We start from the raw sequence: 27,270 nt of genomic DNA, 5'->3' as shown, positions 1-27,270 counted from the left end.
AAAGTCTAAATGACTGTGGTCTTGGCCACACGAACCACTTAAGACTTTTCCATTTGTCTGGGGAACTTCGTGTGGCTTAGAAAAACATCAGAGATTTCCAAAACAGACACTCTATAAATTGGTGGACTGGGTTAAGCCATGAGTCCTTTTGTGATTAACACCTCTCAACAAATAAACAAAAACAAAGGAAAAAGGGAAAAAAAAAAGCAACAGGATCAATGTGAGTAACTGTAAACCTATAAAAACAATTGCCTTATCTTTTATCAAAACAAAGGCGGTAAAAAATAACCTTACCCCTCCAGAACATTGCACTTCTCCACACATTCCCTGCCCCGGCTGACGTTTCGGCAGGACACACAGTCTTTGGGCTCTGGGCCCCAGCAGCCCTCTGATGAGCATAAGGGATGGCAGACGTGGCCGATGGCCTCTGAGAAGACACAGTGAGCCACAAGTGGTCAGCTACCGCACAATGACTAGAGGGGCCAAGGGAGAGCTGTAAATGAGGTGCTGGGTTCTCTGTGACCCTGAGCTGCACGGACATGCAGGGGGTGGCGAGTGGGGGGGGGGGCACTGGAAGAAGCAGTGACACCAACTGGGCCTCTGGAGGCCAACTGCAAGTCCTTTCTCCACTGGGAGTCAAGGGTTCCCGGACTGGACCTGGGTAGCATTCTGCTGATGAACGTCACAGTTGAGGGAGACACAGGGAAGGTTTGTGGTTCCTTGCCATGTGCTGGGCACCATGCCAAGAGTTTTAAGGGAGGGTGTAACAGGGTGATGGGTACTGAGGAGGGCATGTGTTGTGATGAGCACTGAGTGTTATACGCAACTAATGAATCACTGAACACTACATCAGAAACTAATGATGTACTATACAGTGGCTAACTGAACATAATAATAAAAAAAACAAAAAAACCCCAAAACCAAAAAAAAAACCCAAAATAAATAAAATCTTAAAAAAAAATAAAAAGAGTTTTACATATAAAATTTCATTTCATTCTCTCACTAGCAGTGAGAATCACGGAGGAAGCCGAAGCCTAAAGAAACTAAGTAAACTGACCCAGGTCTGGAAGCTAGGAAGGACTAGAGTCAGGGTGTGAACTCAGACCTGCTTCTCCTAGTGACCAGGCAGTGCCCATGCCCTGGCTTCAACAGCTACCTGTGGCTCTACCATCAGACTAGGAAATGTCAGTGTAAAATGTTCATTCTATCTGTATGTGTGTGCATGTGTGTGTGTGTGTGTGTGTGTGTGTGTGTGTGTGTGTGTGTTGCTAGCTACAGTCATCAGAGGCTGAAATGAGCAGGAAGAAGCCTACAGATCAAAGGTAAAATAATACAAAATTTAGTTCTGCAAGTTACAAATAATCGATAGCTTAAACCTCAAGGCCAATTCATCCTGTGAAATGTGAGCGATCTAGAAACTATTCCAAGGAACTTCACACGATAACTTCCCAATTAGGAATCTAGAGATTTCTCTTAAGCTGCTTCTTCAGGAATGAAAAATGTAACTGGAAGGTTTGGGACTATTCTAAATCAAAATAGATGACCCATGTGAACCATCTCCGCAACCAGCCAGAGTGATTACTTACTGCAGCCTTTTTCATCTTTGTTGTTTATAATTTTGGTCTTCTGACTTGAAGTCCCAAATAGTTTTTTCCAGTTTATTGTATTTGCATAGCACAGTTTTTGGTTTCCTGAGATGATCACATCTCCGTCACTTATCTCCTTGAGGGAGCGTAATCCCAAGGACGTTATGTCCAGGCCGACGACCGCAAGAGAAAACTGACCACTACGGTGGAGAGAAGAAACATGACATTGTGAAAAAGTATGAAAAAACTGTATCACTAAAAACTTGATTTTTATTTTCTGGACCACCTTATGTTTACTACAAACGGCCTCCCAGTGATTGTAAGTCATATTGTAGGAAGCCTTTCATTGTAGCTTTTGAAAATTACAAGAGATTTGTTTTAAGCTCCTCTAGGCAAAAGCTCGTTCCTTGTTCACTTAGTATTTTTAACTCCAGGGGCATACGGGGAGCTGAATAGATGTTAATGCCATTATTATATTTACTGCCTTTTTTTGGGGGGGGCCTGGGAATTGAAAGTATGTTCTAACCTCTCAAATATCCAAATATACTTCAAAAAAATCACAGGTTCATTTTTTCCATCCACGTACTCACCCATTCATCTATCCATCCATCCACTCACCCATCTATCCATCTACTTGTCCATCTACTTACCTAAGCATGCATGCATCCGTCCATCCATCCTTCCACCTCTCTGTTCATCCATCCATCCACCCATCTATCCATTCATTTATCCATTCATCCATCCACCCATCTATCCATCCATCTATCCATCCATCCATCCACCCATCTATCCATCCATCTACCCACTCATCTATCTATGCGTCCATGGATTCACAATCCAACCATCCACTCATCCATCCCATCCATCCACCCACCCATCCATCTACCCACTCATCAATCTATTCACCCATGGATTCACAATCCATTCACCCACTCATCCATCTATCCATCCATCCACCGATGCCCTGATCCACTTACCCATCCATCCATTTATTGAACAAACATTTGAACCACCCAACTCTGTGCTAGAACTCTATAAGGCTATCAATAGGTTTTCATCAAATGACTGGACGAAAGTAATTCATGCTGAAGGGAGGGAAGTCTGGAACCACCGGGAAGAGCAGGAAGGCAAGAAAGCAGCTGATGGGTGCTGAAACCCAGGAGCTTCTGCTGGAACAGAAACCTGGAAGTGAGGAGGCTTGGGCGAGGGATCTGGGGAGGGTGGAAGAGACCAGAGCACAGAAGACCTTGGACACCTTGAGCTTGGCTGTTGTCTGCAAATGATGGAAACCACAGGGAAGAGATTTGCATTTTTAGGAAGCTTACTGGACACCAGGACAGGCAATGGACCAGTTGAGACCGCACTGAATGAGGAGACATCCGGCATAAGATGACAAAAGTTTAATTTGGAGATTCTCTTTCTCTCCTGACCCCGTCCCCCTCCTCCCTTCCCACAACCTGGCTCCTGAGGAAAGCGAGGAGCCCTGTGTAGGAGACCTGCGAACTACTGTTTAGAAATTCTCTCTCAACATGTACCCTATGGAAGCCCTGGGACAAAGCTGGAGTCACCTTCCTCTGGTGAGCCATACCTGGAGCCGGTGGTCACCCTGTCCCTGTGTATCACTGGACTTCTCATTAAGTGTGAAAAAAAAAAAGTGATTCTAATTTTGCTTAAATTCCTAAAACTAAGCCAAGTGGTCCATGCCAGTCACCCAAGAAAATTGACTTAAATCTCTCGTCTCTGCATGACTCTTGGGCAAAAGAAAATGTATTTTTGCGAACTCAGAACAAAGGGGTTTTTCTGGGAAGTGATGTCAGCTGCATGGTATCAGAGATGCACAGCCAAGATGGTTTTCAAAAAGCTATGTGCACTTACCTTGATTTTCTTTAATATTGGATGATACCATGTTTTAGGGGCCAATTAATGGGTAACATTTCTCAGCATCAGACTGTTTCCAAGACAGGTTTGACAAAGAGATTCTCAAACTTTTCCTCACCACAAAACTCATTATTACTCTTACTATATTAAAGATGCTTATATGTGATTATTTTGCTGTCAGAGTTGGAAAAGTGGAAATCCCGAACAAAACATTTAATGTGAAAAAGTCTCCCAGCTCCCTCTGATATGCTGTGCTCATAAGGACATGTCACCTCGGTGCTCTTCTTGCCAAAAATGCACAACCTCAATCGAATCATGAGGAAACATCAGCCATTCTACAGAATGTTTGACCAGTACTTTCTAAAATTGTCAAGGTGACAAACGAAAAGAGTAGACACAGGGACCGTTATAGACAGGAAGGGATTGAGAAGACATAACGGCTAAGTGCAACGTGGCATTCACAGGCAAACTGGTGAAATCTGAGTGATGTCTGGCGCTGGAGTCAACAGCACTGCACCAATGTTAACTCCGCCATTTTGTACTTGTACCACCCGTAGGTGAGACGTTAACGATGGTGGGAGCTCTCTGGAGGATCTTTATAACAGCTGTATAAGTCTAATTTCAAACTCTTCATGGGGTCTCATTTTAAAAATCGATAAATAAATAATCTACCAGGCTTTGGGCAGAGTCAACTTACTGTTGCTTTGTTCTTCCACGTATGATTTCTAGGTTCTCAAAAGCATGGAGGTCGGTCCGGTTTTCGGGCCAGGCCTGAATCAGCAGAAACCCTAGAAAGGCAAAAGGAAGGCTCAGGCCCCCACCACTTGTCTTTTTTATGAGACATTCTAGGAGTCTCGAGAGACCGTAATATGAGCAGGAGAGGTGAACACTGGATTTGATTCTTTTCTTTATCTTCACCGAGTACATACCCGTGGGTAGATACAAGCCAAGGCACAATTTTACAGTGGGCATCTGCCTCTCCTATAGAATTCCCATCCCTTGCCGCATCTCTCCTGCCACCCATCTCCCGCCACCCCCCAGGCTGTCCCATGGTGCCATGGCCCTGACGGCCGGGCTGGGCTCCGTATCTGGTGACCCAAACCCGCTTCTGCTCTTGATGACAGCTGCCATGTTCTGAGCTGTTATCACACAAAAGGAGAGTCACATAATTTCCTTACTTAATTCCAGTCCTCAAAACAGTCGTGTTATTTAGGTTAGTTAGGTCTAATTACTCCCTTTTCAGGGATGAAGGCAGGGACGTGAGGTCAGTCTGTGGGCTGGAGAGCCTGTGCTGTTCCCTCAACATTCTGTCCTTCTTTTTCCTCCACCCTCAAAAGTCACTGGGCCATCAGGACAGCTGGCCAGGGCCAAGGAGACAAGTGTTAAACATGTTCACACAAAATCAGGGATGAGTCAAGTCTTTGATTAAAGTGTTCACCCCTCACATGCAGGGGACACTGCAATCGCGAAAACTATCAAAGAACTCACTAGTTAGTCATGGATGGTAGAAGTTCAGAAGAAATGTTTTTATGATGCTGAGAGAGAAGCAAATGCAGCTACCAGTTCTCTCTCTAGAACACCCATTTCCCATTCATGTTCATGGGATATGTTAGCGGCACACACCTGTTATTTCCTTTACAGTTTTTAGAATATCCAGTTCCTTTGGATCGAGAGGTAGAGTACGCGTGAAGGAGTCACTGAAACAAGTAACAAAATGATTATTGATTAACAATGTCTACCCGTGAACAAAGTGGATTTTGTGTTTCTCTATTCCAGTAACTTAATCTGTTACTTACCCTCTAAATGCTACGGGCAGGATATGAAGATCTCCACTGATTGAGGTGCAATTTTTGAAGTGTTTAATGTTTGTAGCATTTATGGAAAGTGTGTCTTTAAATTCACCAATTCCTATTCCGTTACACACTGTAAAGTTAAAGGAGATGTTTATTCCCTTCACATATGCTGAATTCAGAATAGCCAGGGCTCCCCAAACAGAGGAGAGCGAGAAGAGAATTGTAGCCAAGAGATCATCCCCACCATGCCATCGTTCATTCATTCAACAGTAATGGAGGCCTGCTGGGTATCAGTCACACTATGGTGGGCCTGGGGGTTAGGGGGGTTGGAGAAGGGGATGGTGTCCTCATGGTGGTTGCTGCCCTCAACTGGACTTGTATTCTCCTCCTCATGACTTCCCACTTGGACTTAGCCTCATTGCTCTTAACCATCCCTCCTTGGCAGTGGGATCCCCCTGCTGACGCCAGGGCCGCCTCTGCCCAGCTCTCATCAGGGCATTCCCCTGACTAAAACTTGACACCTCTCGATTGTCCTAACCTGGCTGCAGTTTTCTTGTCTATTTTAAAGAAAGAATGTACCTAGCTTGTTTTTATTAAAGAGTAAGATGTGTTCATCTGACAATGGTGAAAAGTAGAATAAAGGGACCAAAATGACCAGAGTTTCCACTACAGGATATTTTGAGAAGTGTTCCTTTCAACTATCCTCCATGGTTATGTTACCCCAGGTATGTATTTTTTTTTTAAGATTTTATTTATTTATTTGACAGAGAGAGACACAGCGAGAGAGGGAACACAAGCAGGGGGAGTGGCATAGGGAGGAGCAGGCTCCCCGCGGAGCAGGGAGCCCGATGCGGGGCTCGATCCCAGGACCCCGGGATCCTGACCTGAGCCGAAGGCAGACGCCTAACGACTGAGCCACCCAGGATTTTTTTCTTTTTTTTTTTTTTACTTATTCTGCTATGAACATTCCTCATATTATTAAAACTATTCACGAACATGATTTTTCATGGCTGTCTTATATTACATCATAGGGAATACTGTAATAACTTTTATCAGATAAACTGCTTTTCTTCCCCTGTGTTTACTTGAACCAAATGCTTTGATCTGTGTCCTATTGCTACATCAGTCTCAAATGCCCTTTTCCACAGTCTGAGCCCCTTTATTAATTTATATCCACTCCTAAATTTCCATCTCAAATGCCATCTCCACCCTAAAGCCCATTTATCTGTTGTAATTCTCCCTCTAGAATTTGCAGAGCAATTTTGGTACCTATCTTCCAGACTTTATCTTGACTTTGAAGTATAATCACTGAAAATCTCATTGCTCAGGATAAGGTCCTATCCTTCCCCCTCCCCCCCCCCGGGTTCTAGCAGATGCAGTCAAGCCCTGCTGCTCCCCCACCCCCTGTGCTCCGCTCCACTGGGAGTCCCTTGTTGCTTCCAAGGAAACCTTCCATTGCTGACTCCAGTGGCCACGGCTGTCCCACCAGCCACTACTGGGTCTCCGGGCTCACCCTGGGGGCCAGCCTCCTCTCTGGTTCGAGGAGCTGCTCTAAGGAGTCCTATGCTGAAGGGCTCACTCAACCTTCCTGTGCTGCATCTAACACACTATGGGTTGTGGGGCTCACGGCCAGGCTTCTTTAGGATCCACGGGAGCTGGCTGACAATGGAGAATGAGGTGGTCATATGAGGACTTGCCATTTAATTACAGGTCTGGCAGAGAATTCCATGTGCTTGAGAGAATGTTCATGCTCTCTCTCTGCTTGTGTGTAACAGTGATGGTGGGGTTACTTTAACTCCTAAATTCAGAGACCAATTCTATATTCACCCCTAGACATTCCTGGCACCTCCTTCCTTACCCAGTGGTACTGCCCTATGCCCGAAGCGATCTGAATTAGAGGATGTATAGAAAAATAGGGCATAATAATTACAGGAAAATCACACTGTTTGTTGAACACAAAATTAACAAAATAAAACCCAAACCATCTCTGATTCTATCAATCCATTTGAGGACGCTGACAGTAACCCTCTTCTCTTACTTGCCCTGTGCCAGGCACCACCCCACATTCTCATTTTCCTCCTTCCATGTCTGCTCTGCTGGACAGTTTCCTGAAGCCAAAGGATATTCATCCATCAGGGCACTGACCCGCCTGCCCCACAGGAGTTATAAGACCAGGAAGACACGGACTTGGCTGACAAGCTCGTGGGTCTGGCTTGGGACCAAGACTGAACGAACTTCAAATCTTGACTGCCATTCTTAGCTGCTGAAACGCAGAAAAGTCATTTAGATTCACTGTTCCTCAGTGTCCTCATCTGGAGAATGGGGATCGTAATAACACAGAGGTCCCAGGGGCGTTGGGAGGATTCCATGACACGGAACAGGGCAGCTGAGTCTGCCCCGTGGAGAACATGTATGAAATGTGTGTGGGAGCAAAAAGGGGAGCAATCAGTGTGGACTGAAAAGACAGATGGCTTCACAGGGAAGGTGGCACCTGAGGTGGATACCCAAGGTAAGCAGCTATGCGCTCAGGTGTTGTTTATAATAGCAGAACAGTGTCACAATCTAAATGGCCACGTAAAGGGAGATCCATTGAATAAATTATGGTACGGCCACAGAAGGGAGCCTATGTAGCTGCACCACAGAATGAAGAAGATTCATATGAACTTATCTGGAGTGATTTCCAGGATATATTAAGGTTAAGCAGCAAAGAACAAAGAGTGTAGATAGTACCTTTTGAGTAGAAGACACGACCGGGACGTGGGATGTGCTGAAGGGACACAGGAGCCATCTGGAGAGGCTCCTACTGGCCACATATGGCGCAATTTAAGTACCCGAATGAACGACAGGAATGGATTGTAAGAAACTGAATAAAGAAGGATTCCATGACCTCACATAGGAACTGATTTTTTTTTTTTAAATAGAGAATGCCAACTAATAAATGGGATGATAGAAATAGAAAATCACTCTTTTTACCCACCAAGATTATCGTATCTAACTTACCATCAGTAATGAAATAACATGGCATCATATGTCACCTGATTTAATACAATGAGAGGAAATCAACATGACCTATGCAACGCTCCTGCCCAAACACCCAACCTGAATGCGGCCATGAGGAAAAACAGTCAATGAAGCCAAACTGAGGGACATTGTGCAAAACACCTGGGCTAGACTCTTCACATCTGGTCACGGAAGAGAGAAGAAAAGCAAGTAGGGGAGGGGAGCTGAGACACAGTTGTTGATTGATGAAGATTAATGGGGGCAGGACATCTACCCGAAACCCGTGATTGTTGACTGGGTTCTGGACTGAGAAGCAGCTAAAAATGACTTAAGTGGGACAGGGAGCGGGGGAGGTCTGAGTCAGGGGATACTAGAAAAGACTATTGAGTTGATGTTAAATAATCCTGAGTGTGACCCCGTCTTCCATTACTGAGGAGAATGTCACCATTTGTGAGAAACATGCTGACAAATGTAGGGGTGAAGTGTTAACGATACCTGTAACTGTCTTCTGGTTCAGAAAAAACCTTCACCCGTGCACGCACACATCCACATAGGCACACGCACGTAAACACAGTGAAAGCAATGCGGCAAGATATTAAAAAGTGGTGAATTTACGTGAAAGGGATCCGGGTGTTCACTGCCCTACTCTTGCAACATTTCTGGGTGTCTAGAAATTTTTATAAAAAAGATAAAGTAAAAGGCGTATCAGTGAGCGGGAGAAGAGTGGCACTGAGGAGCCTCCAAGAATGGGGCACCGTAGGAAGGAAGGAAGGAATTTCTGAGCCTGAAGGAAGAGATTTGCTCAGATGTCTTCCAAGTAGGATGCCGAGGGGGCCTGGTGGACGTGGGGCGGGTCAACCCCGGCTTCGTGAGCAGACGGAAAGCCTCGTCCCCGCACGCTGCAGGCTTCCTACCTTTTCGGCAAGGCCCCTCACACTTTTTACATTTGCGGACACCGTCTTCCTCTACCTCGTAGTTGTCGGAACTGCAGGCACGGACGCACGAACCGTGGTCTGTCACCACGTAGTTACCTGGAGGGACGAGGAAGAAAGGTGGCGAAAGCTGCACCAGGTGTCTCGGGGCCTCACACAATTGTCTCACGGCCTCCTATAAAGGGGCCGATGAAAAGGGGCTATCAGCCTCTGGTTTTATGTACTTTAAGGACAAAGAATGAAAGGTTGCAAACAGAAAAGGAATCAAGTTCAAGAGTTTTAATAGCTGATCCCAAACTGGCAGGAAACAGATGTGGCAGGGAGAACATGGGGCCTGCTCGCAGGTTTAGAACATCTCTTCGCAGCTCATTTTTCTGTCGGTTCAACCTTCAGGACCTGTGGTTAAAGACTGAATACGTACTAAAAATAAGTGACCCTGAACAAAGCCCACCGTTCCACGGAAGCTTCCACATCTGAGGATGCATGGAATTCTCGTGGCCAACGGGCTGCCTTCCGTGGTCCTGTCCAGCCTGACAGGACCTGGCTGGGGGGCTGGCACCACCAGCTGGTTCTGCATCGAACCAGGCAGATGGGTCATCTTGGGAGCCTCCCCTCACTTTAGAGTAATTTATTTGTGTTAACATTTAACACGGATATCAGTATGTTTCTGGAGCCCTATGTGTTCCTGTCTTGAATTGCCCAAGTACACCCTCAAACATATTTACTGGATAGTTGTAATTGTCCTTTCTGTAAATTGTCTGCTTTTGTTCTCAGGCTCCGGTTTCCTGTGGATTTCTAAACTCTACCTATTAAACCCTCTCTCAAAGATTGTACCCGTGTCAGAATTGTGACAAATTAAAAAAATTTTAGTAAGTTAGTTCCATACAATGGTATATTATTCTATTTATGTGTTATTTTCTTCTGTTAGAATTTAAAAGTTTTCCTGTCCACAAATCTGGTAGGGCAAATCTCCTGCTCATAGCTGTGCTTACAATTTTTTTCTCTTACTCTCCCTTCCTAGAAATCAAGATTGGTTTCTAAAGCTCTTTAATTAGACAACGCTACACTCTCTCTACGAGGACACAATTCATATCGTCATTTTCCTGAACATTATAGCCACCTGTTGAATGCAAATACAAATAAGCAAAACCCAACCTGAAACAATTAAAACAAAACCAAACAACACACAAAGAGACCCCTCTGAAGTTTTTGTTCCCTTAAGAGGCACAGTTTTCACCAGAATTTTAACCACTAAAGCAGGCACGTCTTCCGACACACTCTCTAATTTAGGTCTTTTCGATAGCTGCTGGGCACAAAAGGCTAAACGGTGAAGTGGCCCAAACTGACAACTGAATATTATTCTGGACTACTACAGCTGGACCTCGGTCCCAGGGTGTGTTTCCTGTCCTGGCCTCCACGGACTCGAGAAGAGACGCCGGTGAACAGAGCACCAGACATCGCCTGTCACCTATGGCCGTGGCCTGACCCCTCACCTGTGCACTCGGACAGGCCCACGGTCACCTGCCTGACAGTGAGGCAAACATACGGACCCAAAGACTCCCTGAGACAGGGGACTCAAGGATCCCAGTAGGAGACAAAGAGGAAATCGATTGCCAGATAAATGAAAGGTTTTGGCATGGGATGAACTCACGGGGGCATTTCTTCACGCAAGTGGCACCAAAGCTGTACTTTCCTTCTGGGTTGACATCCATCTGGTAGGTGGTGGGGTTGTAGAGCATGAGTGGCGGGCAGGTGTCCTTGCATGTGGCTTCATCCCGGAACTTGCGGCAGACCTGTCACAGGAGGGACGACATGCACTGGTCAAGGTGGGCAAGGATGCTCAGGACTGTTTCAACTCTGTGCAGAAAGCTCAGGTTAGTGTTCTTAATGTCCAGGAATTTGATTAAAGCAAAAACAAACAACCCCTCCAAAAAAACTAGCCAAGCACTTTCAGAAGATTCGGAAAGACCTTAAAAGTATGATTTTTCGGGTACTGTCCTCGCTGTGATAATTTAGGGATTATGATGATAAAAACCCACATCTTTATTAACTTGTAAAATGATGAAGGAGTTCACATACTGGAGTGGTCCCTATGGCGTGAAATTATTTCTCAACTCAATTTCCTAGCTTTCTCTTATAAAGAAAACTTGAGGATATGTTTTAGAATTTACCGCCAAACTGCAGAAAACCCTGATGAGGAAGGCTATGCTGCACAGGGGACCAGACCACATACAGTGGTGGCCCGAAGACCCACAGGCCGTTCTCCCCTCCAGCGACACATTAGCATCAGCCCAGACCAACCACGTCACAATCCCTGGGGCCAGATGCAGCCTCTGGAATTAAAAAAATCGCCCCCTCCCTGAAACCAGAGTCTTCTGGATTTCCCCTTCTCTGGAGCCTACGAGGGTCTCATCACACTTGGTGCTGCATCCAGGACTCATGTCTGCCAGCCCCGGTGTCTCTAGGATGCCCAAGGTGCGCGCAGTTGAGGTGCCACCTACATGTGGTGCCCACCGCCCACCGGGGTGAGAAGGCTTTTGTTAGGGCTTTCTGCAGTAACAGGGACAAGAGTGAGTGCTTCAGGACCTTGAGGAGGCCCTGAGCTGTGGTGGAAAGAGCAGAGGGCCTGGGTCCAAGGGTCCACGTGCAGCTCCAGCCGTGCACTCAAGTCTGTGTGGCTCTGGGTATGTCCCTTACCATCTCTGTATATTTATGTTAGGGCCCTTCTGGTATCAACTCGGTGGGTCTCGACTGAAATGGAGCAATGGAGAGTGTGACAACAGTATTGCTGGCCACCAAAAACGCTAATGACAGACACCTCGTATTTAGTACTGCCGCTCATCCTACGCCCAGGTCCTGGGCACGGATGCCACGGGCACTGCGTCATCCGGACCTCGGAACAGGCGGTGTTTACTGCCCACCATCGAGTGGAGGAAACCGAGGCACAGAGGGGTCATAGAATTTGCTCGAAGTCACAGAGTCAGTGGCGAAGGTGGGGCATTTAAAAGGTGCTTTGTCCCTTGGCAACGGGCAGCAACCATATGTGTGGTTAATTTCTCCCATAGGAAGCCAGAGAAGGCCGCCCACCCCTGGGGGGGCAGTCGGCTGGGGGGCTGGGTCAGCCTTACCAGGCAGTCGCTCTCGCGGGGCCCCGTGCAGCCGGCGGCACACTGGTTGTGACAGCAGTCACTGGGGGACCTGCCACGGCAGCGCCCTGAACACTGCTGGGCACAGATGATTTTGGTCACTGAAAAGGAGCAAAGGATCCTGGTGAGCTGAAGAGCCAGGGAGGGTGGAAGGGCCATTCTGCAGGGGCCTCGCAGAGCACTTGCACACAGTCGGTGAAAAGGCGAACGAAATGACAAATTTAGTGGTTCCCTGGAGCGTTCAAGTTCCCAAACCTTCACACTCTGCCAAAGAACACTGAATAGTGACCTTTCTTTACGGCACCTCGTTTTTTTCCTGCTGCTCTCTAGGACGAACCAGATTGAGTCTAGACTTCTCGACCGGCTCCATAATTACATGCTAGTTAGAACTGAGATTTAGGGTGATATGGGAAGCCCATCCAGGAACAAAAAGCGCCTGCCAGAAAGTCGTGTTTAAAAGGATGAAACAGTCACATCACAACGAAACCGAAGGACAGATGCTGAACTTTTAAGGCGGAGGTCCCCAGATTCCTTGGCCACCCATGCTCCGAAACTAGGATTCCTGCAGAAAAACCCTCCTGAAAAGCTCAGTTCCTGCTTCTGTGTAGATGGGCCCCCCAGGCAGAGAAAACGAGGGGTGTTTGTGACCCTCCGGTAACAACATGGGCGAGTCTTCTGTTCCCAGGAAAACAGGTCCAACACATGGCTCTAAGATACCAGCCTAGGCTGGTATCTGTGTGGCTGACTTTCACTCATTACACACGCTGAAGTGCCCCAAATAGCCCACACTGGATTAACCGTGTGCACGGAGATCTGCAACAATGTCATCCACGTAACTGCCAACATCTGGCCTTTGGGAGTCTTCAAAAGGGAAAACACACACAGTCAGCTAAGTGGAAGGGGAGGAAAGCGGGCACACATTTATCTGAAATTCTGCTGGCTGACTTACATTTCTGGCAATTCTCCTTTCCCGGACCCCAACAACTTCCATCGGGACAGTCTGGATCACACTTTTGGCCTAAAATGTAAAAGTAATAGTTAAATTCCTATCTCAGAGGAAGAGAACTGGTGGCAAGAAACTGGCGACAAGCCCCTGAGCAAAGCGACGTTCTAGAAACAAGGAACAGCTTTCAAATTTCTAATTCTCCTTTTGTCTGTTTGCCGGTTGGTTTGTAAGATGACTCAAAGGACTTTCATTTTAAAAAATAAATAAATAAAAGAGAGATGAACCACGTTCTGCTTTTATTTACATTTCAGCTGCAGAAACTGAGGCAGAGAGTAATTATTGACTCGTCACGGGTCAGGAAAACTGGGGTTCAAATGGTCCAGTTTCCACATGTGTTTAGGCTTGGAGAATTTTCCGGCATCTCCAACAGTGCTAAGGGAGTCTAATCTGGTGGGGTGGGTATGACCCACTACATTCTCACAATGGCAGTCTCGAGTGACCCGAGGGTCAGTGATCCTAGGAGACATGGGGTCCTGCAAATAAAGACTCCTAGACCTGAAGCCAGACAGAGGCATGGACTGCTCAAAGGGTCAAATGTTCACAGGGTGCATCACCTTGCTGATAGGCTAAACTTAAGCTATTGATTTGCGAGCTACTGTGTGGAAATAGTTGATGTCGATCTATTAGTTTTTGCGGTGATCAACTACAAAGCACAGCTACAAAGATTTTTTAATCTCATTAGTTGTTTCATTTTTATTAGCATTGAAACACCTGAAGACCAAAGCCTCCCATCTATATAAAGACCACAGGCCGACTATGAAAGTTTGTTTAAAAAAGATCAGCAGGGCAGCTGTCTTTCATTGCAAAGACATGAGACCTTACAGGAAGGAGTTCCTATGTGTCCCAAAGTCTCCTACAGTCAGGAAGAATTTAATTTCTGGTAGACTCTAGATTTCAAATGGAAGAGCTGAGGATTTCCCAAGTTACTGTGGAACCAGGACACCCCTTTCATTAGACTGACAATCCTTCCAATCACCCCAGGGGTGAAGGGCAGCAATGCAATACTGATGGTCCTAGGAATCATGAGAGATGGTGAGGCCAAACCCCAAATGCACAGTGCGGGCTGTGCATTGTGAAGAAGAGAGGGAGAGAGAGAGAGAGAGAGAGAGAGAGAGAGAGAGGGAGGGAGGGAGGGAGAGAGAGAGACGGGCAGGAACAGGAAGAACAAAAGCAGTACACAGAAGTGTTAAAAGTGCTTGTTTGTATGGTGATATGTTATTTTTACTGTTTACCTTATTCTTCCTATTTCTCAAATCCCTATTATAAGCATGTAATAGGTTTGCAAAACAAAAATATTTAAAATGAAATGAAAAATGCTTAATGGCATCTTCCTGTAGTGGAGAAAACATCTGAATGTTTTCTGAATGCCAACCAATGGATCAAGGTTTCCTTATAATTCTATTATTAACCCTCTGTTACAGAAAAGGAAATGCAGGCAAATTATATAAAACTTGGATAATAGAAAAAAGCAAAAGGAGGAAATGAGAATCATCCAGATGTAATCAATATATACATGTAAGTATATGCCTATATAAGTATTGATGTCACACTAGACTTTTGAGTCATAACTTGAAAAAAGCTAATAAAACATTATGGCAATTTTTCCATGCCTTTAAATATCCTTTTACATAACATGATTTTTAAAAAAAAAAAAAAAGATTTGATTTATTAATTTGAGAGAGAGTGAGAGCATGAGCAGGGGGAGGGGCAGAGGGAGAGGGAGAAGCAGACACCCCACTGAGCAGGGAGCCTGACATGGGGCTCAATCCCAGGACCTGAGCCCAAGGCAGATGCTTAACCGACTGAGCCACCCAGGCGCCCCCATAACATGATTTTCAATGGCATGGCTATACCATAATTTCTTTAACTAATCTCTTATTTTTAGATATGTAAGTTGTTTCTAAAATTCATTATAGGTAAGGCTGCAAGGAATATTCTTGCATAAAAATATTTTTCTATATCCTTATACTTTTCACTGCCCTTATTTTTTTCTTAGGATTCCTAGACATGAGGAGTGCATACTTTAAAGCTTCAATACATATTGCTAAAATTCTATCCCTGACCATATTTTATTAGCTTATATGCCCTCAAGAAGAAGATGAGAATTTCTGCTTCTCCACACCTCTCCTGATCCAGGTATCTAAAAATCAGAAGGAATCCAAATCTTTTACAAAGGCAAAAATTATGCTTCTTTATTTTATTTTGACCTTTTTAAAATTATAGTAAGAAATAACATTTTACTTTATTTCTTGGCCATCTTGTGTGTGTGTGGGGGGGGGGCGTACAAACTGCTCATGTCTTTGGCACTTTTTTTTTTATTGGGAGGTTCACCTTTTTCTTAGGATACCTAAGACTACTCTATACAGTCATATTATCAAGAACGTTAACCCTTTTCAAGGCAAGCAGACGATGCACAATATTTTCCTGTTTGTTGTTAAGATTTCTTCCTATAGAAGTTTTCTTGTACAGTATCTGTCTGGGCTTTTCTTCAGCTTGATATTACAAATATGCATCTTTACATTTCCTTCTAGCACTTACATATACATTCAGTAACTTATTATATATAATATGATTTGTAATTTATATTGGTGTACAAAGTGGTTGACATTTATTTTAATTTCCCCTTAGGTAAACCCACCCAATCTAACTTCAAATTCTGAACTACATCAACAAAAACATCATGTGGGGGCACATTGGGCAACCTTTCTGAATCTCAAATCCATTGTCCATAAAATACTTAAATCACCTTATGAGATTTTCTTTTTGGATAAAAATTAAATGAGACAAGTTCTCAGAAGGCATGTGTGGCCTGAAAAGCTCTAGGCAAGGACAGGGTTTACCTTACCACAAGGAGAATGGCAGGTTCCTCACCTTGTCACTGGTCGGCTAATTAATGAGAATGCAGGTAGTCGGTGAATAGCGTTCTTTTTTAAAAAAAAATCCTGATAGTTCTGGCACTTTGATATTTTCCCTTAATAGTTCAATTATTCTGGAACAATTTACTGAATAATAACTTATGCTTCCCTCATTTGCTTGAAATGTCATTTCTTTATGGACGTTTAATTTAGCGAGGCTTATTCGTACTGAATTTCTCTTGTACGTCTGTGGCTTATTCCTACATGTCTATTCTTAACCCAGTACCCTATCAGTCTGCAGTTCATAGCTTTGTCATATTTGAATCTTGTTATTTGCAAGATCCTTCCTTCCCAACATTTTCTTTCAGGGTCTTTCCCATGGTCTTGGTGTGATGAGGATGGGTGTGCCATTTGAGCTGCTCGATCTAGTCGATGGCAAACCCATACTAGTCTCACAGCTTTCCTGTGTCAGTTTTGTTGTTGTTGTTATAAATGTGCACAATTGAACCTCCCCACTGTCCATCAGAGAGCTGAGGAAATGTTAACCTTGATGTCATGGATAATATAAAATTTTGCACTGTAGATTAAAGGTTTCAGTTTCTTGCCATGCTGAATATCTGTCGGAATAGTATATTTATAAAACAAAGGGGCTCAACACCCAAGTTCATAGCAGCATTATTCGTCACTGTCAACAGGTGGGAGCAGCCCAAGAGCTCATCAACTGATGAACGGATAAAAAAAACACGTGCACACAGATATCCACACAATGGAATACTCCTCATCCATATAAAGGTAAGAAATTTTGATACGTGCTACAACACGGATGAAACCTGAGGACATGAGGTTAGGCGACAGAAGCCAGTCACAGAAAGACAAAGACTATGTGACTCCACTTATAAGAGGTCCCTAGAGCAGTCACACTTGTAGAGGCGGAAAGCAGCATGGTGGTTGCCAAGGGCTGGAGGAGGGGGAGTTCCTGTTTAACAGAGACAGTTTTGTAAGATGAAAAGAGTTCCAGAGATGGATGGTGGTGATGATTGTACCACAGTGTGAATGGACTTAATACTACCGAACTGTACCCTTAAAAATGGTTCAAATTTTATGTTAAGGGTATTGCAATACAATAAACAAACAGATAAATAAAATAAGATACAATGAAGTAACAATAAAGGGGATCTAGTCAATTCTGAAGATCTATGTGAGCTCCAAATTCAGCCCCACCCCACCCCAAAAACAACAAGCAAACAAACAAACAAACAAAACACAAAGAAACCCCAACACAAAAACATGCATCCACTGCACGATTTAGGGAAACAGAGAAGCAGGAAATGGTGATGACTTCTTTTTAAAAGGACTGAAAGACCAGGGAGATCAGGAAGGGGGAAGCTAAGAGGAGCTTGGTAACTGTAAGCATGTGTCGTCAGAGTTTCCCACACAGCGCTGCCAAGGGGCCAAGTGGTGCAGGCCTGACCTACAGCCTGGCCCCTTGCCAGCTTCCCCCTGGCATGGGCCGCTTCGCCAATGAATGGCAGGGACAAGGTCACGGGCACTAAAGGGAGTATGGACAAACACCCACCCTGTGCACTGCGCCCAACTTTGCCTGGGGCTCTAGGTAGGAGGCCAGAGGTTAGCTTATGTGCTTCCGGAGGGCCTGGCGTTGCTCTGTGGCTCAGCAGCCTGTCGGAAGCACACAAAAGTTTGGCTTGTCTCGTCTATGCAGCATGGGAGAGGCCCCCGGGCCAGGACTGATGGCTCTTCTCAATGGCCACATGAGGGCTCAGAGGCCAGGGGTAGGGGGTGATCTGCCCGGTTAGCAGGCATGCTGACTGTCACCACAAGAAACAGACTTTCCCTCTGTCTCGAGTAAGTGCTTTTCTAGCGGGCAGATCAATTGTTTACTAGTTACTTTTGGTTTGGATTACTCTGCTTCTGTCACCCCCCTCCCACCCCAACATGCTACAACTCTGTCCCCACCCTAGGAGCTACAGGCAGAGGGGACGTTTGTGGAACTTACAACTGCCCGCTTGGTTCTGGAAGTCCATCGACATATTGCTTACAAAATCGCTGTCAACGATATCCCGCCACTGGATGGTTTCCACGTTGCAGAGGACAGGGTTGTTGCTGAACCGCACAGCTCCTTGTAGGATTTCTGCATGTGAAAAGAACCTCAGTTTTCGAAAGGCCATGTCTTTAAACTTCCGCAAAGTACGTATGCATTTTTTTTAAAAAGATTTTGTTTATTTATTTGAGAGAGAGAAGGAGAGAGAGAGAGAGTGAGTGAGAGAGAGAGTGAGAGAGAGAGAGCAAGCATGAGAGGGGGGAGGGTCAGAGGGAGAAGCAGACTCCCCGCTGAGCAGGGAGCCTGATGCGGGACTCGATTCTGGGACCCCAGGATCGTGACCTGAGCCGAAGGCAGTCACTTAACCAACTGAGCCACCTAGGGGCCCAACGTATGCATTTCTTTACATTTGGAGTTCTGCTAAAACAAGGCCAGTGTGCGAACAAGACTTCCCATAGTGCTTTGCGGGGGGGGGGGCGGGGGCAACTATCAGAATTCAGAAGTAAGGGAAGGAAGGAAGTTGTATGATGGTGTGAAGGGGCAAAGGGGACAGAGGGGGGTGGCAGTCACCCACTGCAGGCTGGCTAGGCCAGGAGAAGGGGGCGATGCTGTGAGCTGCTTCTGGAGCTCCTCACTGGAAAAGGTAGCAGGGGAGTGAAGGGGGCTGAGAAGAATCTCTATGTACGATGAAGAGGTGGCGGACGCCAGGAATGCAAATGGCATGAAAGACTATGATTGTTTCCCAGGAAGAAATGATACGACTTGGAAAATCAGGAATGATTAAAAAAAAAATGCAAGCGTGAGCAGAGGGAGAGTGTTGCTTCTATGACAGTAGACAGAAATGGTTACTGAATGACTTCTATGCACAAAACGCTGCAGCTATGGGTCTGCAACGATGAAGTGGGTCCAGGAGCTGACAGGCAAGGGCCTTACAGAACACCTACAATCTGCAATCGTGAGAAGGCAGCAAAGATGCTGGATGATTCGGGTGCCCCTGACTGGGTAGCTGAGAAGAGAAAGAGATCATCACTCTGGAAGCAGTCATTCTTCTACTTTTACTCTCCATATTTAATGATTTTATTCTTCATGGTGGGCACTGAGTTAATTATTCATAACCGTACTTAATTAATATTGAATAATTCACATCAAATAGTTATTTAATAACAATAAATATTCTGCACGCATACAACCCCATACCAACAACAGAAATAAAAGCAACTATAGGAATAACTCCTTAGTGCTTTTCCATAGTAATACCCTTGATTTTCTCAACACCCCTAGGAAGGGTGTTAACAATTGTTATGCACATTTTTAAAGAGGAGGAAGCTGAGACACAGAGAGAACCCGCTCCAGGGGCATCTGGCTGGTGAGTGATGGAGCCAGGACTGGCACCCAGACAGTCTGGCTCCGGGGTCCACACTCTTAACCACATCTGCCTGTCACCATGAGATAGCATGAGGCCAGACAGGCAGATTGAGGCATGCTGAATGTACGTACCATTTCGCAAAATGTGTAAATAGCACAAATTAGTATTAGCATAAATGCAGACCATGTGCGTGGGTGCTCTGAGCAGCTAAAGTGGTGGGTGGGAAGTCTTGGGGCAGTTTTATAGGATGGCCAAGCCCAGGAGCCCGACTAGAGGGCTGTGCCAGCCGCCTCTGAGCCGGGGTCTGGATGCCCCGCCTCATTCCAGCACTGCCGTCTGCCAGGTTCTGCCATTCCCGGGACCGCCTGATACACCCTCTGCTGTCATCCCCCCTTTCCTGGTGGGCCTGCTTCCCCATCACAATTGCACAGCACGTGGGAAGGGTAAAGACTCGGACGGCAGAGTACGATGGCCATTCCTGGCCATTTTTTCACTAATTTGGGACCTTAGGAGGATTACGTTGCCCCCATTCCTCTATGGGTAAGATGGTGGGGGTGTAAACACCTGCGCAGAAGGAAGGTGGTGGGCATGAAGTTCCCGATGGAACAGGACTGGCACCACACCTGCCGCAGAGCAAAGGCACGCTCTGCATTATCTTCAGTTTCGTTGAAATCAACTTCCTGTCTCTTCTATCATCTTCCTTAGCTTCCACTCGGAGGACCCTCATGAGTGTCCTACCCACGGGAATTCAAACTCCACAACACCGTCATTCTCTGTCCTTAACTTCATTGTCCTTAAGTAATGCTCTGGGTAACAGCATTACTCTGAAAGCTGTCTCAAATAGGGGTGGTTTGTTCTTTTTTTTAAGATTTTTTTTTTTTAATTAATTTATTTGACAGAGAGGGAGAGAGAACACAGAGGGAGGGTGAGAGGGAGAAGCAGACTCCCCGCTGAGCAGGGAGCCCGACATGGGGCTTGATCCCAGGACCCCGGGATCATGACCTGAGCCAAAGGCAGATGCTCAACCGACTTGAGCCACCCAGGCGCCCAGATTGGGGTGGTTTTTAATGTACGTCCTTTATACCTGAGGTCCAGGTAAGAGGACAGGCAGTTTGTTCACTCCCTAGGCACAGAGAGTCTGCATCCCAGCCAAGGTCGTCCGGTGTCTATTTCCCAGAACCATGACCATTTCTTACGAACTCTCTGGATATTTCCCCACAAATATAGGAGAAGTGGTACCTGGTTTAAATCTTCCCTTCCCGTCACTGACCATGTTCTTAGTAACTTCTACCAACTATATCTTGCATGTAGCTGACACTCAGTGCATTTGTATTTGATGAATAGAAGTCCTCTGAGTGGCCTTAAGAGAAGGGACGGGTTCGCTGAGTACCACCTCTGCACCCAGAGCCTCCACGTGCCCGGGCCTCTCACCGTGTAGATTTCTCAGGGGAAGCTCCTGCAATCCGGTCTTATTTGTGCCGTAATTGGATAAGACGGATAAGGCATGGGTGTTTTCATAGAGCACATTTCCTCGGATGATCTGCAGGTTTTCCAAAGGGATCCTCTGTACCGTGTTGAGGGCAATGAGTACGTAGCCAGCAACTTCCTGGATGGTCTAAGGAGATAAAATGTGACCATGTTACTTCTCTTGTGAGGAACTCAAGAATGCCAGGTGGAAAATGGGTCAAGGAAGCATGCACACAAGTGACTGACGACCGTAAGGCATGTAGATGACTTCAGTGGGGACACAGCAGGGGCGGGGGTTACAGGATTTCCGATGACTCCTGCACTTTTGCCCCTTGAACGTGCTGGCAATAACAAAGGGCAACGTGCACTATTTAGGAATGCTGTGATTCTCATTTCACGTGGTGTTTGGGATACTCAGAAGAAAATGAAAACATTTTATTAATTTCTTTTGTATCTGTCTTGCTTCTGACTTCTTATTAGAAAAAGAAAAACCCAGAAGGCCAATCAAATCCAAAGTTCAACTAGGACCAAACTCTGAAGCCTTCAGAGCTGGCTCCTATTGGCTCACTAGAGCCTACTGTGAAATATTTGGGAAACGTGTGAAGTGGTGTAGCTGGAAATCAACTATAATGGGAGTATGCAGGAAAATGCTACAAAGCAGGCTTTTTTTTTTTTTTCCTTAAAGAGCCAATATACCAGGATACCACAGCTAACGCAATGGTTAGACATTTAATATCAGGGTCTATGATGATAGTGGAATTCCAGGCTGGCCTGTTTCTCTTTGACATTATTTCATAGCTGTAACTTGACACTAGCTGGAGAAGTGGTTTTCTGATAAAACTTGCATCTGTAGCTCCCCAGGACTTGTAATTGGCATAGTAAAAAAAATACACTAAGGTCTTTATCTACTTATATTTCCTTCTATCATATTTGGGTAAGACAATCAAACTGACGGAACTAACCTTTAAGAAGGAAAGGTCATAATTCCTTTGCATGTAGGTAATTTCCAAATTCCCAAGGACCACCTCACAGTTATTGAACATCCTCTGAAGGCTGAGAAAGTGGTCTTCAAAAGTGCCCAACTGGGTGAGTCGGTTACTTGTGCCTTGGCAAACTGCAAAAAAGGGAAAGAAAAGAAAAATATCACATGAAATGCCAAGTAAAGTAGTGAAACTAAAATAAAAGGTTCACACATTTCAACTAACCTTGCGAGTTTCAGTGACCTACAATATTAATTCTGATAAAAGGTCACTCAAGACCAATGGGGCAAGAAAATGTTTGTCTATGTATATAAGGTATAGTTCATAATAAGAGACAGCTCATTCCTATAATGCAGAGAGTCATTTTAAAATGTTAAAAATTCCAGGGGAAAGAGGGGAAAATTCTACGAAAATCTTTAAGACAACATAGTCTTTTTTTTTTTTTTTTTAAGGTTTATTTATTTATTTGAGAGAGCGTGAGTGCAAGCACATGGAGTGGAAGGGCAGAGGGAGAGTCTCAAGCAGAGCCCAACACGGGGCTCAATCCCAAGACCCCGAGATCGCAACCTGAGCCAAAACCAAGTGTCAGACACTTAACCGACTGCACCATCCAAACACCCCAAGACAAAATAGTCTTTCAGAGCTTTGGTAGACCATAAAAATGTGTACCATAAGGTATTTAAATAATATAATTACAACGTTGAATAACTACATAATGAACTTTTTACTTTACAAAAAAGATAGAATATCACATTACTGCGTGTCCAAAGGATATTTACAAACATAACATACACTAGCCCGTATTTTCTGACCACAACGTTGTACAACTTAAAATCAATGGCAAGAGTGTCAATTAAAATCCAACTGGCCAGAGATTAAAAATATTCTTCTAAGCTAATGCATCAAAGAATAAATCAAAGGACTAATTATAGATCTAGAAAATAATGAAATGGAAACATACATTTAAAAACACACTCAGCTACTAAGAGACCGACATGTCCTTCTGTTTGTCCACGAAAGCCACCCAGCACAGGTGGAGGTGTGATTGCTTTGCATTCTTTGGCAGGACACAGCCCTGGCACACTTAACTCCCAAATGTTTTAACTTAATACAAGAAATAGTTTAAATTAGGGGATGAAGTTAGCCTATGGAGATCACTTGACACTCTATATTTAAAAGCAAAGGAGATCATAATAAAGTCATATTTACAAACCCAGCTCTTTGAAAGACATGTTTAAGCAAGCATACCAAAACAAAGAGGTTGGGGCTTTTGAAGCAGGGAGCTTGTTAAGGGACTACACTTTGAACCAAAATTACCGTAAGAGTGAAGAAATATGGCCTCTGGCTTTGGAGGTTAGGTCCAGAACGAGCCAGGTTCTGCCACATGTGCAAAGGCATGATTGTAATCAGTGGCCAGGTGGTTGAACACCAAAACAAGGCCAAAGTCAATATGCAGGTACTTTCCTCAGAAACTCTTTCTAAATTTACATCTATATTTTATAGTCTTCTTTGTTCCCTCCGCATGGGAACTGCTCTGAAGAGCATCGTCTGACCGTCTGCCCTTGCATCTTAAGGGCCACGGCGGCGAGCGCAAGTTCAGACACCACCTAATCAACCCGAAGCATTTACGCCAACGGTAAATGTGAAGCAATCGCCACATCCTCTCTAACTCTACGGGGATTTCCCTCTTCTCTTCTGTGGTCACATTCAAATCTGGTGGTAGAGAGAACTCTCACATGGGAACTGCAACAGTCCGACAATAGTGAGCCCCCATCTGCTCCAGGGGCAGAATGATTCCATAATTCTTCCAACTATAACACTGGACTGACCCAACATCTCCGGGCGGCTCTCACTCAGAGGTATGGGCTACTTCGATTGCAACCTCAATTTGGAACATCTGTACACAGTTGGTGGCAAAACGTGCAGATGGGGCCAGACTGATTTCCCAATTTCAAGGCCTTCAAAGATGCCACCACCGATGTAGGTACAGGGTTGTGACAATAACCCATGACCTTTTGGCTGGCACACGTTGAAACAAAAGTTTTCCTAGCTGGCAGACTATGGTCTCTAAGTTTCAGCCTAACTGATTGGCTGTCATCTAGGTTGCAGAGGACTGATCACGCCCTTCATCCCAGCCAGGTGAACAGTGTCCTAGAACTTAGGGCTGGAGCACCTCTCAGAAGAGTTTCTTCAGTATACAGAGAAATTAAAACTGTTAACAGTTGCTTTCATCTTAAAGAATTTTTTTTTGAAAGATTTTACTTATTTACTTGAGAGAGAGAAAGAGAGAGAACAGGGGGTGGGGGAGAGAAGAGGGAGAAGCAGACTCCCCACTGAGCAGAGAGCCCGATGAAGAGCTCGATCCCTGAGATAGTGACCTGAGCCAAAGGCAGCCGCTTAACTGACTGAGCCACTCAGGTGCCCCCAGTTGCTTTCATTTTAAATGATAAAGGATATCAGCTTGTAAATTTCCCTCAGCTGAACCAAAGAATTTTTATTACTAAATCAATGACTAAGAAACTTTTGTCAGTAAAAAAGGAAAACATGCCATTTAGGGGCACCTGGGTGCCTCAGTCCTTGGGTGTCTGCCTTTGGCTCGGGTCACGATCCCAGGGTCCTGGGATCCAGCCCCATGTCGGGGTCCCTGCTCGGCGGGAAGTCTGCTTCTCCCTCTCCCACTCCCCCTGCTTGTGTTCCCTCTCTCGCTGTCTCTCTCTCTCTCTCAAATAAATAAGAAATCTTAAAAAAAAAAAAAAAGGAAAACATGCCCTTTAAGTTTAGCCTGTTACATTATAGAAAAAAATAATTTCAAAAAGACTGTAGTTGTGCTTTCATTCATTCATTCAAAAAATGCTAAATGAGCTCCTAAAATATTTATTTGATGAATACCTATCATGACCCTTCATTGTTTACAATTAGTATGGACTACTTTTATAGTCAGAAAAAGAGATGCTACATTTGGAAGATAATAATAGCAACATGACACATTATCGATGTGAACATTAATTCAAAAAACGTTTTGGGAAGCAACCGCACGACTTGTGTAAACAAATAAATGTGTTTTTAAAGATTTTTTTTTATTTATTTTATTTGAGAGAGAGAATGAGAGAGAGAGAAAGCACATGAGATGGGGGAGGGTCAGAGGGAGAAGCAGGCTCCCTGCTGAGCAGGGAGCCCCATGCGGGACTCGATCCAGGGACTCCAGGATCATGACCTGAGCCGAAGGCAGTCGCCCAACCAACTGAGCCACCCAGGCGCCCAAATAAATGTGTTTTTAAAAGGCTTCATGCAAAATGTCGCTCATCTTTTTTTAATATGGCAAACAACTGCAAAAAGCCCTAAATCCTCAGGATGCCTGGGTGGCTCAGTCGGTTAAGCGTCTGCCTTAGGCTCACGTCATGATCCCAGGTTCCTGGGCTGGAACCCTGCATCAGGCTCCTTGCTCGGCGGGGAGTCTGCTTCTCTCTCTCCCTCTGCCTCTCCCCTTGCTTGTGCTCTCTCTCTCTCTGTCAAATAAAATAAAATAAAATAAAATAAGCCCTAAATGCTCAACTGTCCAACACGTGGATTCTTGAGAACAAGAAAGCAGTTGATATTCTGTGTGATTCGGTTTAAGGCAAATCCATCTTGAATTCTATTCCAGGGTTAATTACTAACGTCTCAAAAGAAATGAATACAAAGCTGTTTCTTCTGAGGCTTTCTCCCGCCGTCTGCCACAAAGGAGATGACCGCGTCTTAACTGAAATCCAGAGTGAGGATCGGAATGATTTGACCTAGGCTTCTTGATTCAACAAAGTATCATCTCCATTCCATACTTATACCACGTCTCACATTATGAATATAAAGCAATGAGAAGATTTAAATGTGAGACCACTGAATTAGTAAAATTATTATTTTTAAGAAAATCACAAACTAGTTAGGCAGGTTGAAGACAAAACTGCAAAGGGCAAGAGCTTTTTAATTCATCCACCCTTCCTCAGTATGGGACCCCGAATGACTTCTCTCCAAGCTTTCTACCGCATGCTTTCCTCAAGTAGTAGACGGGGTGAAAATAATATTGACCTTCCAGAATTGTTTTAAAGACTGAATAAACACAAAAGCTCTCAACCTTCTTTTGTTAAAATTAGCTAGTGAGAAATGTGACAGTAATACAAAATACACCTGCACAGATATTAGAGGACCTCTGTGGATATATGCTTGCCCTGTGGTATTATCTGAACTGGGAGTGTTTGGATCTGCAAACAGCTTTCCTCAAATATTGGGCATTAAGCAGAGTTATTCTGTAGACTGTTTATCAGAAAAGGAAAGAAAGAAAAAGGAACACATTGAATTGAATGATTTCATTAAAATACGCATTGAGGATTAGGTGTTTAAGCCATTTACACATAGAGAGAAATGTAATATCACTTTAGGGCTATCCATTTGAAGACAAGCCAATTAAAAGTGTATCAGGCTCCATACAAAATGCTAGTCATTTGCTCTACCTGTTACAAATCTGAAGACAAATTCTACTGAAACAAGAGTAGCGGTCCCCGGGACACAGGCCCTCCGAAGCACTTAGCCTTTTCGTCCTCAGATTTTGTTATGAAGATTCATAAATGTGTAGAGAAGCTGAAAGAACTATACCATGAATATCCTTAGATTAGCTTTGTGTTCCTTTTATCCCGTCTCTATCCATCCTATTTTTTTGATGCATTTTATTTTATTTTAAGATTTTATTTATTTATGTGACAGAGAGAGAGACAGCGAGAGAGGGAACACAAGCAGGGGGAGTGGGAGAGGGAGAAGCAGGCTTCCCGCCGAGCAGGGAGCCCGATGCGGGGCTCGATCCCAGGACCCCGGGATCGTGACCTGAGCCCAAGGCAGACGCTTAACTGACTGAGCCACCCAGGTGCCCCTTTCTGACGCATTTTAAAGCTAAGGTATAAATGCCAGTACATTTCAGCCTGGCATACCGTTGATCACAGCTCGAGATTAATTTACAGCTGTTGCTGAGGTAGCATCTACAAACTGTGAGGTAATCAATCTTAAGTGTAGCGTTTGGGAGTTCCAACAAATTCACACACCTGCGTCACCTCCGCTCCTCTCCCCATCCACGTACATCATCCCTAGGGGGCCCCCCTCATACCTCTTCTCAGAGGATTCCGCGCCCCCCCAAAACCATAAACCACTACAAATGATTTGTCTTCACTTAGAATAGTT

The 27,270-nt window shown here is 44.8% G+C and overlaps 1 protein-coding gene across 4 annotated transcripts in view; it reads right to left on the bottom strand.

The window, feature by feature from the left end:
* The window catches only part of EGFR (epidermal growth factor receptor), a 197,438-nt gene that overhangs the window by 36,686 nt on the left and 133,482 nt on the right, over positions 1 to 27,270 (bottom strand). For all 4 annotated transcript variants that reach the window (XM_027573140.2, XM_027573139.2, XM_027573142.2 and 1 more), the window contains exons 2-13: positions 22,051 to 22,202; positions 21,053 to 21,236; positions 18,211 to 18,345; positions 13,285 to 13,353; positions 12,318 to 12,436; positions 10,841 to 10,982; positions 9,172 to 9,288; positions 5,261 to 5,387; positions 5,088 to 5,161; positions 4,162 to 4,252; positions 1,587 to 1,786; positions 295 to 427 (exon numbers count right to left, since the gene is read on the bottom strand). In XM_027573140.2, coding sequence (XP_027428941.1) covers positions 295 to 427; positions 1,587 to 1,786; positions 4,162 to 4,252; positions 5,088 to 5,161; positions 5,261 to 5,387; positions 9,172 to 9,288; positions 10,841 to 10,982; positions 12,318 to 12,436; positions 13,285 to 13,353; positions 18,211 to 18,345; positions 21,053 to 21,236; positions 22,051 to 22,202 — 1,543 coding nt within the window. The remainder of the gene's footprint in view (positions 1 to 294; positions 428 to 1,586; positions 1,787 to 4,161; positions 4,253 to 5,087; positions 5,162 to 5,260; positions 5,388 to 9,171; positions 9,289 to 10,840; positions 10,983 to 12,317; positions 12,437 to 13,284; positions 13,354 to 18,210; positions 18,346 to 21,052; positions 21,237 to 22,050; positions 22,203 to 27,270) is intronic.

Source organism: Zalophus californianus, chromosome 12 (assembly GCF_009762305.2).
Source record: "Zalophus californianus isolate mZalCal1 chromosome 12, mZalCal1.pri.v2, whole genome shotgun sequence".
Lineage (NCBI taxonomy): Eukaryota > Metazoa > Chordata > Mammalia > Carnivora > Otariidae > Zalophus > Zalophus californianus.
The sequence above is the reverse complement of the archived record's forward strand: the minus strand, read 5'-3'. Positions and strand labels throughout refer to the sequence as shown.